Source organism: Temnothorax curvispinosus, unplaced genomic scaffold (genome assembly GCF_003070985.1).
Source record: "Temnothorax curvispinosus isolate PA1 unplaced genomic scaffold, ASM307098v1 QBEX01014974.1, whole genome shotgun sequence".
In the NCBI taxonomy this organism is placed as follows: Eukaryota; Metazoa; Arthropoda; class Insecta; order Hymenoptera; family Formicidae; genus Temnothorax; species Temnothorax curvispinosus.
In genome coordinates this window covers 69,359-80,828 of record NW_020224754.1, presented here as the reverse complement: position 1 = coordinate 80,828, position 11,470 = coordinate 69,359, and the positions used below count along the sequence as shown (strand labels likewise).

At 41.1% G+C, this 11,470-nt stretch overlaps 1 protein-coding gene across 3 annotated transcripts in view; it reads left to right on the top strand.

The window, feature by feature from the left end:
- LOC112465174 (Down syndrome cell adhesion molecule-like protein Dscam2) overlaps positions 1-11,470 on the top strand; it is a 162,594-nt gene that overhangs the window by 92,862 nt on the left and 58,262 nt on the right. For all 3 annotated transcript variants that reach the window (XM_025032604.1, XM_025032602.1, XM_025032603.1), the window contains exon 5: positions 1,882-2,031. In XM_025032604.1, coding sequence (XP_024888372.1) covers positions 1,882-2,031 — 150 coding nt within the window. The remainder of the gene's footprint in view (positions 1-1,881; positions 2,032-11,470) is intronic.

Here is an 11,470-nt window from a genome sequence, read left to right as displayed (position 1 = left end):
GCGTTAATTATCAATTTATTATTGACATGTTCATTAATACAGTAATATAAGAGATTAATCTGCTTCTTACAATCTGTGTTAATAGCATGACAACTTATCATATTTACGACAAAATTATTAATAAATGTAAATTCGTGAACAAGTTTCTTCATAATTTCAATAGGAGATGGCAACGCTGTTAATTATACACTTAATACACTGTTAAGATAGTATACAATTTTACTCAATTTGAGTCATTTTTAACTATTCTCATAAGTCGCTCTGCTCTTACTCAATATAGGGTAACTGGAGGGAATATGTCAGTGTGGGGAATATGCCACTCGTTATGTTTAACAAAGCTACAGCTAGGAGCGTTGTTGTAAATAATGTGAAATTTATAAAAAATATTATATCTGACGTTTTGCCCAAGTTTTACTTACTTCCTGTCAGTATTATAGTTTTTATGGGGTAAGTACAGTATGACAAGTATGACAACGTGCTTTTTAGAATTTTCTTAGTGTTTTATTGAAATTGTAATAAAAATATTTTTTTTACATGTTTTTAGACAAGAATGCTCTTCTAAAGTTAAATTAATATACATATTTGTATATGTGGCATATTATCCCCACATGGGGACCAGTATGCAAATACCTAAAAAGATACCTAAAAAAGAAAGATAAATAGGAAAAAAAATCATATTTTTCTTAAGTATGGCATATTCCCCCGAGTTACCCTATCGTTAATTTAACAAATATTAACTTATCTAAACCAATGAAATCAAACTAATCGACACACGTGGTAGTTAAAAATAACAAAATGTCATTTAACTCATGGTATTGGGTTTAAATTTTATCTTTTATATTTAACAGTGTAGAGAGAAAGAGAGAGGGAGATCAGAGTGCCCCTATTTAAAATCTCTTTAAATAATTTTTTTTCGAAGCTTCATCCTCGGGGATACGATGGGAGGCACGAGCGCGTGCAACAACGATCGTCAGCGGAATTCACTCGAGAGGCGTTAATCTTTTTTTTTTTAGCAAGGCATCCACCGTTTTAAGCCACCGAGTGCGCTAGCGGGCACGCTCTCGCCATCCAGCGGTTACGCTCGAATTTTTACGAGTATCGATTCTCACTCGCGCCGATATACTTTGTCTTTTTTTGCGTTCCAGCAGCGCGTCGAGCGTGGTTCTGCTGCTGATCGTTCGTTTCACACACACGGGATCGCTTAAACGCGGAGGCGGCCCCTTTATTACCAGAGGAGTCTAGTCGCGAATCATTTTCTCTCTGGAGCTAGGTATACTATTGTTTCTCGCGACGCAATTTTTATAGCCAGCCGCTTCCGCGCGCGAGATTCGCCCGTGCGCTTTTCCATTAAAGAAATTTCCATATTAATGGAAGCCCAACGGAGACGGCAGGCATGAATGGCGGCAGAGAGAATGAGAAAGTCGAGTCGATGAAAAATGCGTCACACTGAGCGTTTCGTGGAGTTCACGTCGCGCTTTTAGGGGAAAGCAGGTCGAGATGAATTTGAAAATAATTTTCCCTCTGAATTCGCAAAGACCCGCCTCTTTAACGTTATACATATATATACATAATACTCTATAGAATTAATCTAATACAATATATCAATTTAATTAATTTATACAAAATGTAGAGCTTTAATTTATAGTAAAATCAATTGTGCGATAATTTTTTCTTATTTATCTAATTTGATGTTTTTTTTATAAAATCGAGTGAAATATGATTATCTTGTTCCGCTTACTGCTGATTGCTATTTTCGTTTAAATTTTCACGAAGAGAAATTTTTCGCTTTAAATACATTGCCGAAATTATAGGCGAGCGCTGCAAAACGTTCCGCGTTCTCCCGAGCGATATCGCTGACATTGTTGCTGTTTCGGCTTGCAGGCGAGAAGCACCACATGCTGCCCACCGGAGAACTGCTCATCTTCTCGGTGACACCCGCCGATGCTCACTCGACCTACCGGTGCCGCACGGTGCATCACGTCACCGGTGACACCGTGGAAAGTTCCTCGTACGCCAGGCTCGTGGTTACCGGTAAGTCCTCGTCCGTAAGTCCGTCAGCCCGTATCTCATCGAGTGAAAGTCCGGGAAAGTTGAGGAAAGGAAAATTCGGAGCTAACGATAAGCACGTAGAAAGCTGTCTGAATAATAATGAAGCATTAATTTATGAAGCAGTAATTAACACAGTCTAATGGTATTAGCAATTTCAGAAATATACCAATAAGCGTTGCCGATTAAACGAAGTTGTAGTATTGACCTTATCTTTCTTATTTTCGAACAGCAATACAGCTTAGCTTTATTCATTTTTAAATAACATTTTATATTTATATATTATATATATATATATATATATATATATATATATATATATATATATATTATAAGTAGTAGATCTTTTATGCACAAAATTTAATATTTTATAGTATCATTTTTTTTTCATATATAAAGCTCAATATATTTCAAATACTTTTCCCTCGAGAATCCTAAAAGAATGCAAATGCGCGTCTTTCGCGCACTCACGGCCCATGCATAAACATTCCCCGAGTGATCTCTTACATCTCGCTAATCCCTTATGCCCGTTACGTTTCACGTGTTCGGGGGCGAAACGTTCTGGCGGCATAATTGTGATCCACCCTGTACGTGAGCGGCCGTTTATCCGTAGCATTTCTTGGGTCCATGCTCGGCCCGCGGGATATATCCCACGTTTTACGCATCTACTTAACTAAACACGTTTATACACGGCTCTCTCACGCTTTGCCCCTTCCGCACATAGCGAAATCGTGATGCATTGTTGCACATTTCCCGCACGCCGCCGCCGACCTCCGGTGGTTTGGCCTCCTCCTTCGGCCTCCGGTAGTCGCCGGTTCACACGTGGCGCTTTCTTCATGAATAAATCATGAGTGTCCGAAATGCTAATGGCCGAAATGTTCGCCGACGATATTTCTGCCGACCCGTTGAGCCAAGTGCACCGACGTCGTCGGAAATATGCTCGGTATTTGAAGGGACAACGGGCAGGCCGCACCTGCGATGTCACGTACGAACAGATTCGAGAAAATCGCCTAATTTGTCCGAATTGATTAAATATTCCTTTTAAGGAAAAAAAATTGTTTTTAATGCGACAGTCTCATTTCATCCGGAAATTTGGTGGAAACCATATCTTTTCAACATTACAACTTTTCATCATTTAATTCACCTTTATAAATTCTCTCAAATTAAAAAGTTTATTCAGACTTTTGAGTCACCATTTATACTTTGAAATTAAATATAATACGTTCAAGGTTTAAATGTTTTGCTTGAGCAATGCTCTGATTAATTTACGACATGAGTGACTCGTTTTCGCTTATTTTGTTTATTATTCAGCCGAAGTCATTGCGGTGTACTGCGTTTATTCAAACCGTAGCGGCACAAAGGGTGTCTGACGATCTCGTCGCGGGAAACTCGCGGTAATTTCGATCAGCGGTACGGACGATCTTGCCGTGAGAACTCGGCAGTTTCGCCGGCGCGGCGTACTTCACCCGGCGCAGCGCGCAATAGAGATGCTGACTGATAAGGCATAAAATGGGTCGAACGCGGATGGAGAACTACGGAACAATGGGAGGCTAATGATGAGAGTGCACCGTCTTGTCTATTTCGGCCGCACGCGCTGAAGCCGATAAGATGGCGAAGGCAGCGTCGGACGAGCATATTGTTCGCTTCCTATCGACATCGCTCGCTGTTAAATTAACGCTTTGTGCGTTCGCGAAGTTGAGGGGTATCGCTGACGCGAGTTGTTATAGAAAATTCCGAGAAGACGCACAAAGTGTCGCCTGCACTATAGAATCCTCTTTCACTAAGCATACTTAAGGACGCTCCAATTATCTCGTTGCGATTTTATAAAATAAGAAGTTGAACGTATTGTTGATTAAGAGAAGCGAAATTGATAAGCTAACGATAGATGTACGAGTATATATATTGTTAATACAGACTGAATGTTCAAGAAAAATAATACTTTTTTATATCTTTCGTGGAAAATACGTTTTCTGCGGGCACGTAAAAGCTGCCGGTGAGAAATTGGTGGCAAATCGACGTAGCCGAGACGAAAGAGCCTTAGCGCCGCTTTGTCGAGTCAGTGTTAGTGTTTTCGCGGTTCAGCGTCCTTCCGTCTCTTTTTGCTATCGCCGCCTACACCGCCATTATCCGCCCCCGTATTTTTCGCGACCTCTCGCCGCTTCCCGCGCTTCCCTTCGTTGCTCTTCGTGCCAGAGACACGTCAGAGTTATAACACTTCGCCGCCGCATTTTAGAGAAGCGCAGCCTTTTAGGCGAGAGAGGCGGTGACGTCCATTAAAAAAAAGCTGGGTGCAGCTGTGCGAATCGCGGACCATTTAGAAACTGAAATTTTTAAGGCCACGCGAAATGAAAGAAGGCGTCGCTTAATATCGCCCCGTCGATCATGCGAACGTGATATCGATATCCCTCTGCAATTTTTAAGCTTACCTTGCTTCTAAGAGTCGGCGTTTCTGTCGCGAAGGAAAAATTAGTCCGCGAGGACATTCGAGAATGTTTGCGAGACGATTGTTTGCTAAACGGATGGATGGAATTTAATATCCAGTATTCGCCAACATCCGATACTTTACAACGCTTAGCAGCTCTCGCCGCGTGGCTCTTTCGCCAAAGTGTTCCAACACGCGAAAATATTTACTTTTGTTGTGTCGTTGAAAGATCTTCGCGAGATTATTAAACTGAGAAAACTTAAAAATTTATTATAAAATCCATTTCATAGCTTTTAGGAAGTTACGAAGGATAAGAGGTTTAATTCCTTCTCTTTACTGATTCACCTCGATACATTATACAATAAAAGCAAGCTTTTACCGTCGGTTTTACGTTAATTTTCAGTTAACAAGATAATTTAACACATGCGGCCAACCGAGAAGAATGTGTAACATCTAATTTAACGCGACTCACGAAAATCTCGCTCTGAAAAAAAATACCATTTGGCACCCGGGCGTACATTAATTAAGATCCCTGGAATTTCTCCAACGCGCTCTCGGTTCGGCCTTCAGTCCGGCTCTCAGGCCAAAAAGCTTCCAAACCGAAAAACCGTACCAAACTTTTTTCCGAAACGCATCGCGAGAATTGCCAGACTTACGAAGAACACTAAGTTAAATTTACGGTGAATTCTCATTAAGCAGACGAGGCGTGCGATCTCGTAACTAAAACGTACCGGAAGGTATTTAACTATCGACGATAATGTCGATCTCCGCCGAAAGTTCGTCGACGAGATAGAGCGAGAGTCATATCGAGATAGTCGACGGCTCCTTTATGGCCACGATTCGCATCGCAGTGGAACAAGTCGAGGACAGGTCGGGCTCGGTCCCTGTTAAACCGAGCGTTAAATTAGTTCGACGGCCGAATAGTTCCCGGTGAGTTTAGCATCTTCGCCGCCTTCGTCGGCGAGGTGATCTCGTTTTCTCGAGGGCGTCTTTTTGCATCGATAGAGACAGAAGGAGATGGGAGGCGAGAGAGAAAACGAGGGAGAACTTGGTGGTCGCTGCGCACCGCGACGCCGAATCGACGCTTTTCTCTGACTCCGGGTTGGGGAGACACCAGCCAAAATCCTGTGTGCAATTCACATTGCGGTCCCGAACAGTCCGCCGCTGCCGCCGGGTACGCGAAACTTGCGCGATTCCCTTTTATTTACGACCCGGCTCCATGCGGAATATTCGGAAAAATTTCGCGAGCCAAGTAAGCGCGTCGTGAACAGACGACGAGCTTCTGCGGCATAAGTCCCGCGTGATGAACAATGTCCGGAGTCCAAGCTTGATTTGAGAGAAAAACAGAATTTGTTAAGTTTTGCGATAACGTAAAAAAACAAGTATCTGTATAATACCTTAGAGGTAAAGAATCATATCTCCATTATTATAAATTCAGAGAAATTAAGGTTTAAAGTTTTAAATAGGGAAACGATATATTTTTTTTAGATATTAAATGACAGTAGCAACTTGATTTATTAAATTTTTAGTAAAGTAATTTAACTGACACGTTTAATAGTACAACTGCCAATAACACGTTATACCAGGTTTAAAAATTAGACATTATAAAAATTTTTGATACATTTTTTTAACACCGTATCTTAGGAATTAGTAATAATAGACATAAGACGCTTTCTCATTATATACAATTTAAGCTCCTGTTATACTGAAAAATGTATTAACTCCATTTTGACGAAAACTGGAGATACGATTTTTTACTTCTAAGGTACAGATATGTAACATGTTAAATAATATGCAACTAAAAGTAGAGAAAGTAGTAGAAAATATAATTCTTGTTTCTTTTCTCTCTAAAAAAAATATGTGTATATACAATTTCGTTAAAAATACTGTACATTACATTTCAACGTGTTAGTTATCTCGCAATTCTAGGCAATCAAAAATAGTATATATAAAAATGGTGTCATGACACAAATAAGAGATGTATCGATGAATTTTATATATATATGCGTAGTAAATTTATAATGCAATTTTGTTCATCGGAGCCCGATACGGTTATATAGCTGCAATATTATTTTAACGTTTACAATTTTACAATGAATTCTAGAAAAATTGTCGCTTTGACAAAAATCAAACATCCAATTAATTTCGGTTGAGAGCATTCGGCAATTAGTATTACAATTGCAGTACAAACTAGAACATCGGTAATTCTAGCTTTAAACTCATTGTTACTAAACTGTAAATTTTTGTTTGTGTATTTCTGCAATGTATTCTTTTGATTATTTGAGTATCATGTAACATATACACTGAGAGCTGAAAAATAGTAATAATTACTGTATTTTTGCTTACTCTCAACTTTTAGTTTTTCTTACTACAGTAACCATTACGCACTACTACAGTAAACATTCTCCCAGTAACTAGTACGGATTTCACAGTAATCATTACGATAAAGACCAGTAATGATTCCGGTGCAATATTTTAACGGAAAAAAAAAATTTTTTTTTTTTATTTTTAAATGGTTCTTATTTTTTCCTAATATTTTTATAGTTTAATGTATATTCGTGGTTTTACATATATTCTATTTTATTAATAAAAATTACGCACTGTTTTATAATTTTTGAAAACATACTGACGGGGGGGATTTGAACCTAAGATTCCGGAATGACAGCCTAATACGCTAACGCTGAGCTAACAATCTATTCTACAGTAACTATTATGAATCTTATATATCTCTGCTGAATTCGCGCGATAGAACGAATATAGAGAGCCAACAATAATGGTTACTGAATCGCACATGATTGAATAATGAAACTTCTCAGTAATTATTTCTTTCAGATAGTATCGCTTACGATCTTAATCTTTAGATATTACTGTGGTTTTTAGTAGACATTACTTTTTTTTAAGTAAGCATCTGTGTATTGAGATTAAAAGTGGAGAATGAACGAAAATTCAGAGACTATTACAGTTTTTCGATTCTCAGTGTATGTTTTAACGTATGTAGCAAATTTTGAACTCATTCTTATATGATAAGCCTAATTGGATTAAATAATATCTAACTAAGTACACGAATGAATGATTATCTAATTTAATTAGAATTAACTTGATCGAAATCTTTAACAAAATTTAGTGTGAAATTTAGTTAATTTAAAACACTGTAGCTTAAAAACATAATCGTGGCATATCTTGTAGCGATGAAAGTTATAGGCAATGTTGCGCGCAACATTTTTTTCGCAAACTTGTTTCGCATTTAAATGCCTGAAAAACATCTTTCTGAAGTTTTAATTAAATTTTTCCCCTTAAGTCCGCATATAATCCAACCGAGTTAAGCGCCATTGAGAGAAATCTTCATTACGTTCTACAGTATAAGGACGTTTCTTAAACGCTTCTACCTTCCTTTTTTACAACTCGTCATCGCGGCATTGCCGCGTTTTATAAACACGGCATGGACGGGGTATCGTTTCGTTTCGGCGTCCGTCTGTCTGCTTGTCTGTCCGTCTGTCGGCGCGAATTCCGCCGAGTCGCGATTTCTTAACTTCCGACTAATTAAACTTTCGTTGCTCGATATTAAATTCTGCCGATGTTGCTCTCGAAACGCGATGAATCGTGAGCGCCGTCTTTGCATCGCTCGCCTCCTGCTTCTTCTCTCGCTCCACTTTCTTCTCCCCTCGCGCCCCACGTTTTTTTCTGTGGAAACGCATTTGAAAATTTACCCTCGCTTTGCTCTCCCGCGTCCTCCGTTCCCCTCCCCCCCGAGTTACCCTCGAACTCGCGAAAATCCGCGGAATAACTTAGGGGGATGGGCTTTTATTGGACCTCCGCGGCTTCGGTCAATGGCGGCAGGGTCGGCGAGGCGAAGCGAAAGGGATAAAGCAACCGGGGGTGAGAGAAAGAAGAGCGTACCCAGCGGAGGAAGTCGCCTTATTGGCGAAGGGGGATGGCGCAAGAAACACGGCGGAGAAGCTAAGTGCAATCCACTGAGTCGCCGATGCAGCGCTGCGTTGTGTGCAGCAACGTCGGCAAGAAACAATGCAGCGGCGCGCCGTCACAGCACCGTACCCTTATCGAGCCATCGTCAAGCCATGCACCCCGATATCTCTGGTAGATCTCTCCACGTTGGCATACCAAACGGTAGTCTCCACAACGGCGCGGTTATATAAGGAATCCCGCGCGATATGCTGCCATCCACGTCGCAATAAAGTTCTCTCATTAAATCGTGAGGGAATCTCGAATTTCATTATTGTCCGCCGTTGAAATTTCCGCTTTTCATATATTATTCGACGTTTTTAATCTTTTTACAAAAAAGTTTGATTAAACGTTCAATTATAAATGTATGCCGTACTGCGTGGGAAAGAGTTTCTGGTGGTGCGAGACTATTTGTTCGGAATTAAGGGGAAATATCAACGTTACATCTGGCGTACGCTGCCATGCGCCTGTCGCTCATTTAAGCGCATTGGCGAGATCGCGGCGGAGAATTTGGCGGCGGGAAAGAGAGACAGGAGAGAGAGAGAGAGAGAGAGAGAGCGGGACTCTCGCGAGCTTACGTGCTTCTGCCTTTTCTTCTCGTATTTACCTTTGCGTATTACACACGCGCGTGCGACGACGACGTCGTCGTAAAGCCGGCATAATTCAATGCAAACAGCGAGAGGCAGAAACGCTCGAAAATACAACGCTCGTGTGCGACGCTGAAAGGGCGAAAGTATACGCGCGAGCAAACTCCATAAACGGCGACAATTATTTTCGCAAACAACACAACGGGCGCGGACTTTGCGCGCGAGTAGAAATAAAGGATGTAATTCTGGGAACGCCATGTTAAATTCGGCGAGTATTTCGCTTTTACACGTGAGGGCGGATTGACGTTTCCCTACGTCTCTATTTAGCTCTATGATTCAGCTCATTTTATTTTCTTTTATTTTCTTTCGACTGCGGACGCCAAAACATCGCGTTTACTCCGATCGTCCGTTCACTCAGCCGTTTTTTTTTTTACTAATCCGCGGCTGTCGTGCAATACACCCCGATAATTTTTCCGCTCAATCCTGTTAATGGCGGGATGAACTCCCTTTCCCAGAATTACCGCGGATAAAGTATTCCGCATTAACGAAACAAGTTTCGAGCGGCGCGCACGTTAAATTATATCGGTTTTTTTAGTGTAACGCCCTTCTCGTCGCGTCGTATCACGCGCCGTACAATGGCGCCGCGGGGCCGAAGTCATAATTAAGTTTCTCTTTTTGCGTTCAGGGCAAGTTACTCGTTCCTGCTCTTTCGCGTAATATATGTCTGGAAATGAATTATCGGGTCATCCGGGGCGACCGGGGCGCAATTTAATGCAAAGACAACGCTATCACGCTGTCCCGCGGCCAACCAATTGCGGCGTTAAGATAATAATTTAATCGAGTAAGTAACGAGCGGTATTATTTCGCTCGTCGCGAGTCGACGATTAAAATTATACTCATTCGCTTTTACGCGGAAAATCTGCTAGGCTGTCGTTCGAGAGAGGAATCCGAAACACTCTCCGATAAATTATCAGCTTTGACATTGACTTCGGTAAAATAATTTATGTGCGACGCGATTTATGTAATACGCGTAATGTATGGCTTTGTCAGCGTTCGGTCGTGTAAATTTTCAGCGGAATGACATTTTTTGCGATTATAAATTGTTAATGGAATGGTGATTTCACTGCAAATATGCGTTAAAATATGCAAGTATAGTACAGTGATGAAAAAAAAATAAACGTTATCAAACCGACGATTCAGAAGGTTCGACACGCTTGCAAATATTATTTTTGAGCTTGAAATTTCAATATTTGAAATATTTTATGAAATTCACAAAAATTATTTCGAACAATTCAGTATAAAAATCTTTGATATAAAGATCGCAGCGAGAATATTAATTAAATTTAAACTTAATAAGCGCTTAATAGTTTCGCTTTTATTCGTAAAGAGAAGTTAATAATGCGAGACGCAAGTAGCCTTTCCGTAGAAACCTAACCAAATTTTGTAGAATACTCGGGTTCAAATTCGGTGGCTGAAAAGCGACTACGGTCGCGCAGTCCCGGCTAACTTGTGAGTGGCTCTTATTCCGGGGATATAAATCGCCGTTATTATCTCGAGCAATATCGCGACGGCGACGCGCATATACGTGCGCCTCCGGGCGCAAATTGCACGCGGCGGGTATCGCGTCGTGACTCGTGACCTGAATTCCGAAGCAATCAGTGGATGACATTAAATTATATATGCGTACCATGGACTGCGGAGCGACCGGGACTTTGGTGGCGTAATATGCTTGCCGATAATGCATGCGCGATTAATTCCGCGAGTGTCCCTTATCTGCATAAATGATTAAACTTGCTTTAAGCTAAAATTACTTTAAAGATCTGAAATGTCCGCCTCGCGTCACTTTGGCCCTTTCGAAATTCGCAAGCGTCGCCTGAAGCCATTTTGTATTAACTTCACTTAAATTTCCAACTATACGATCTTTGTATCGTTCTCACTGCCGCGGTTAATTAACAAAAAAATCTTTGTGTTTCCTACCCGAGACTAATTGCTAAAATCGCCTCGAATAAATTTACGGTCTAAATCAAACTCGCACGATTTCTACCCTAGGTGATGGGGAAGAGAGAACCGCCGTCGCTTAATACGATACCACGAAATAAAATTGGCGAGGGAGAACGCGTAAAACGACCGTGGCAGGAAAGACGCCGCACGGTGCGGCAAGTATGTTCCATAATGCGCGATAAGGGACCTCGCACGGTTAATTAGCGCCAACTTTATTACGACCGGGGTCGTTTGTTCGAGGCAAATACACGAGCGCGAATTGGAGGGAGGAGGATTGCCAACGCCATTTGAATTTCGCTTTGACGACGATACACACGCGCCGGGTGTATATTTAATAGAGTCTTAATTGGAGTCACTGGCTCGAGAGCTTTAATTGGACATCGCGTGCGACGAGACAGAGCGAGAGAGAAAGGGGGAAGAGAGAGAGAGAGAGAGAGAGAGAGAGAGAGAGAGA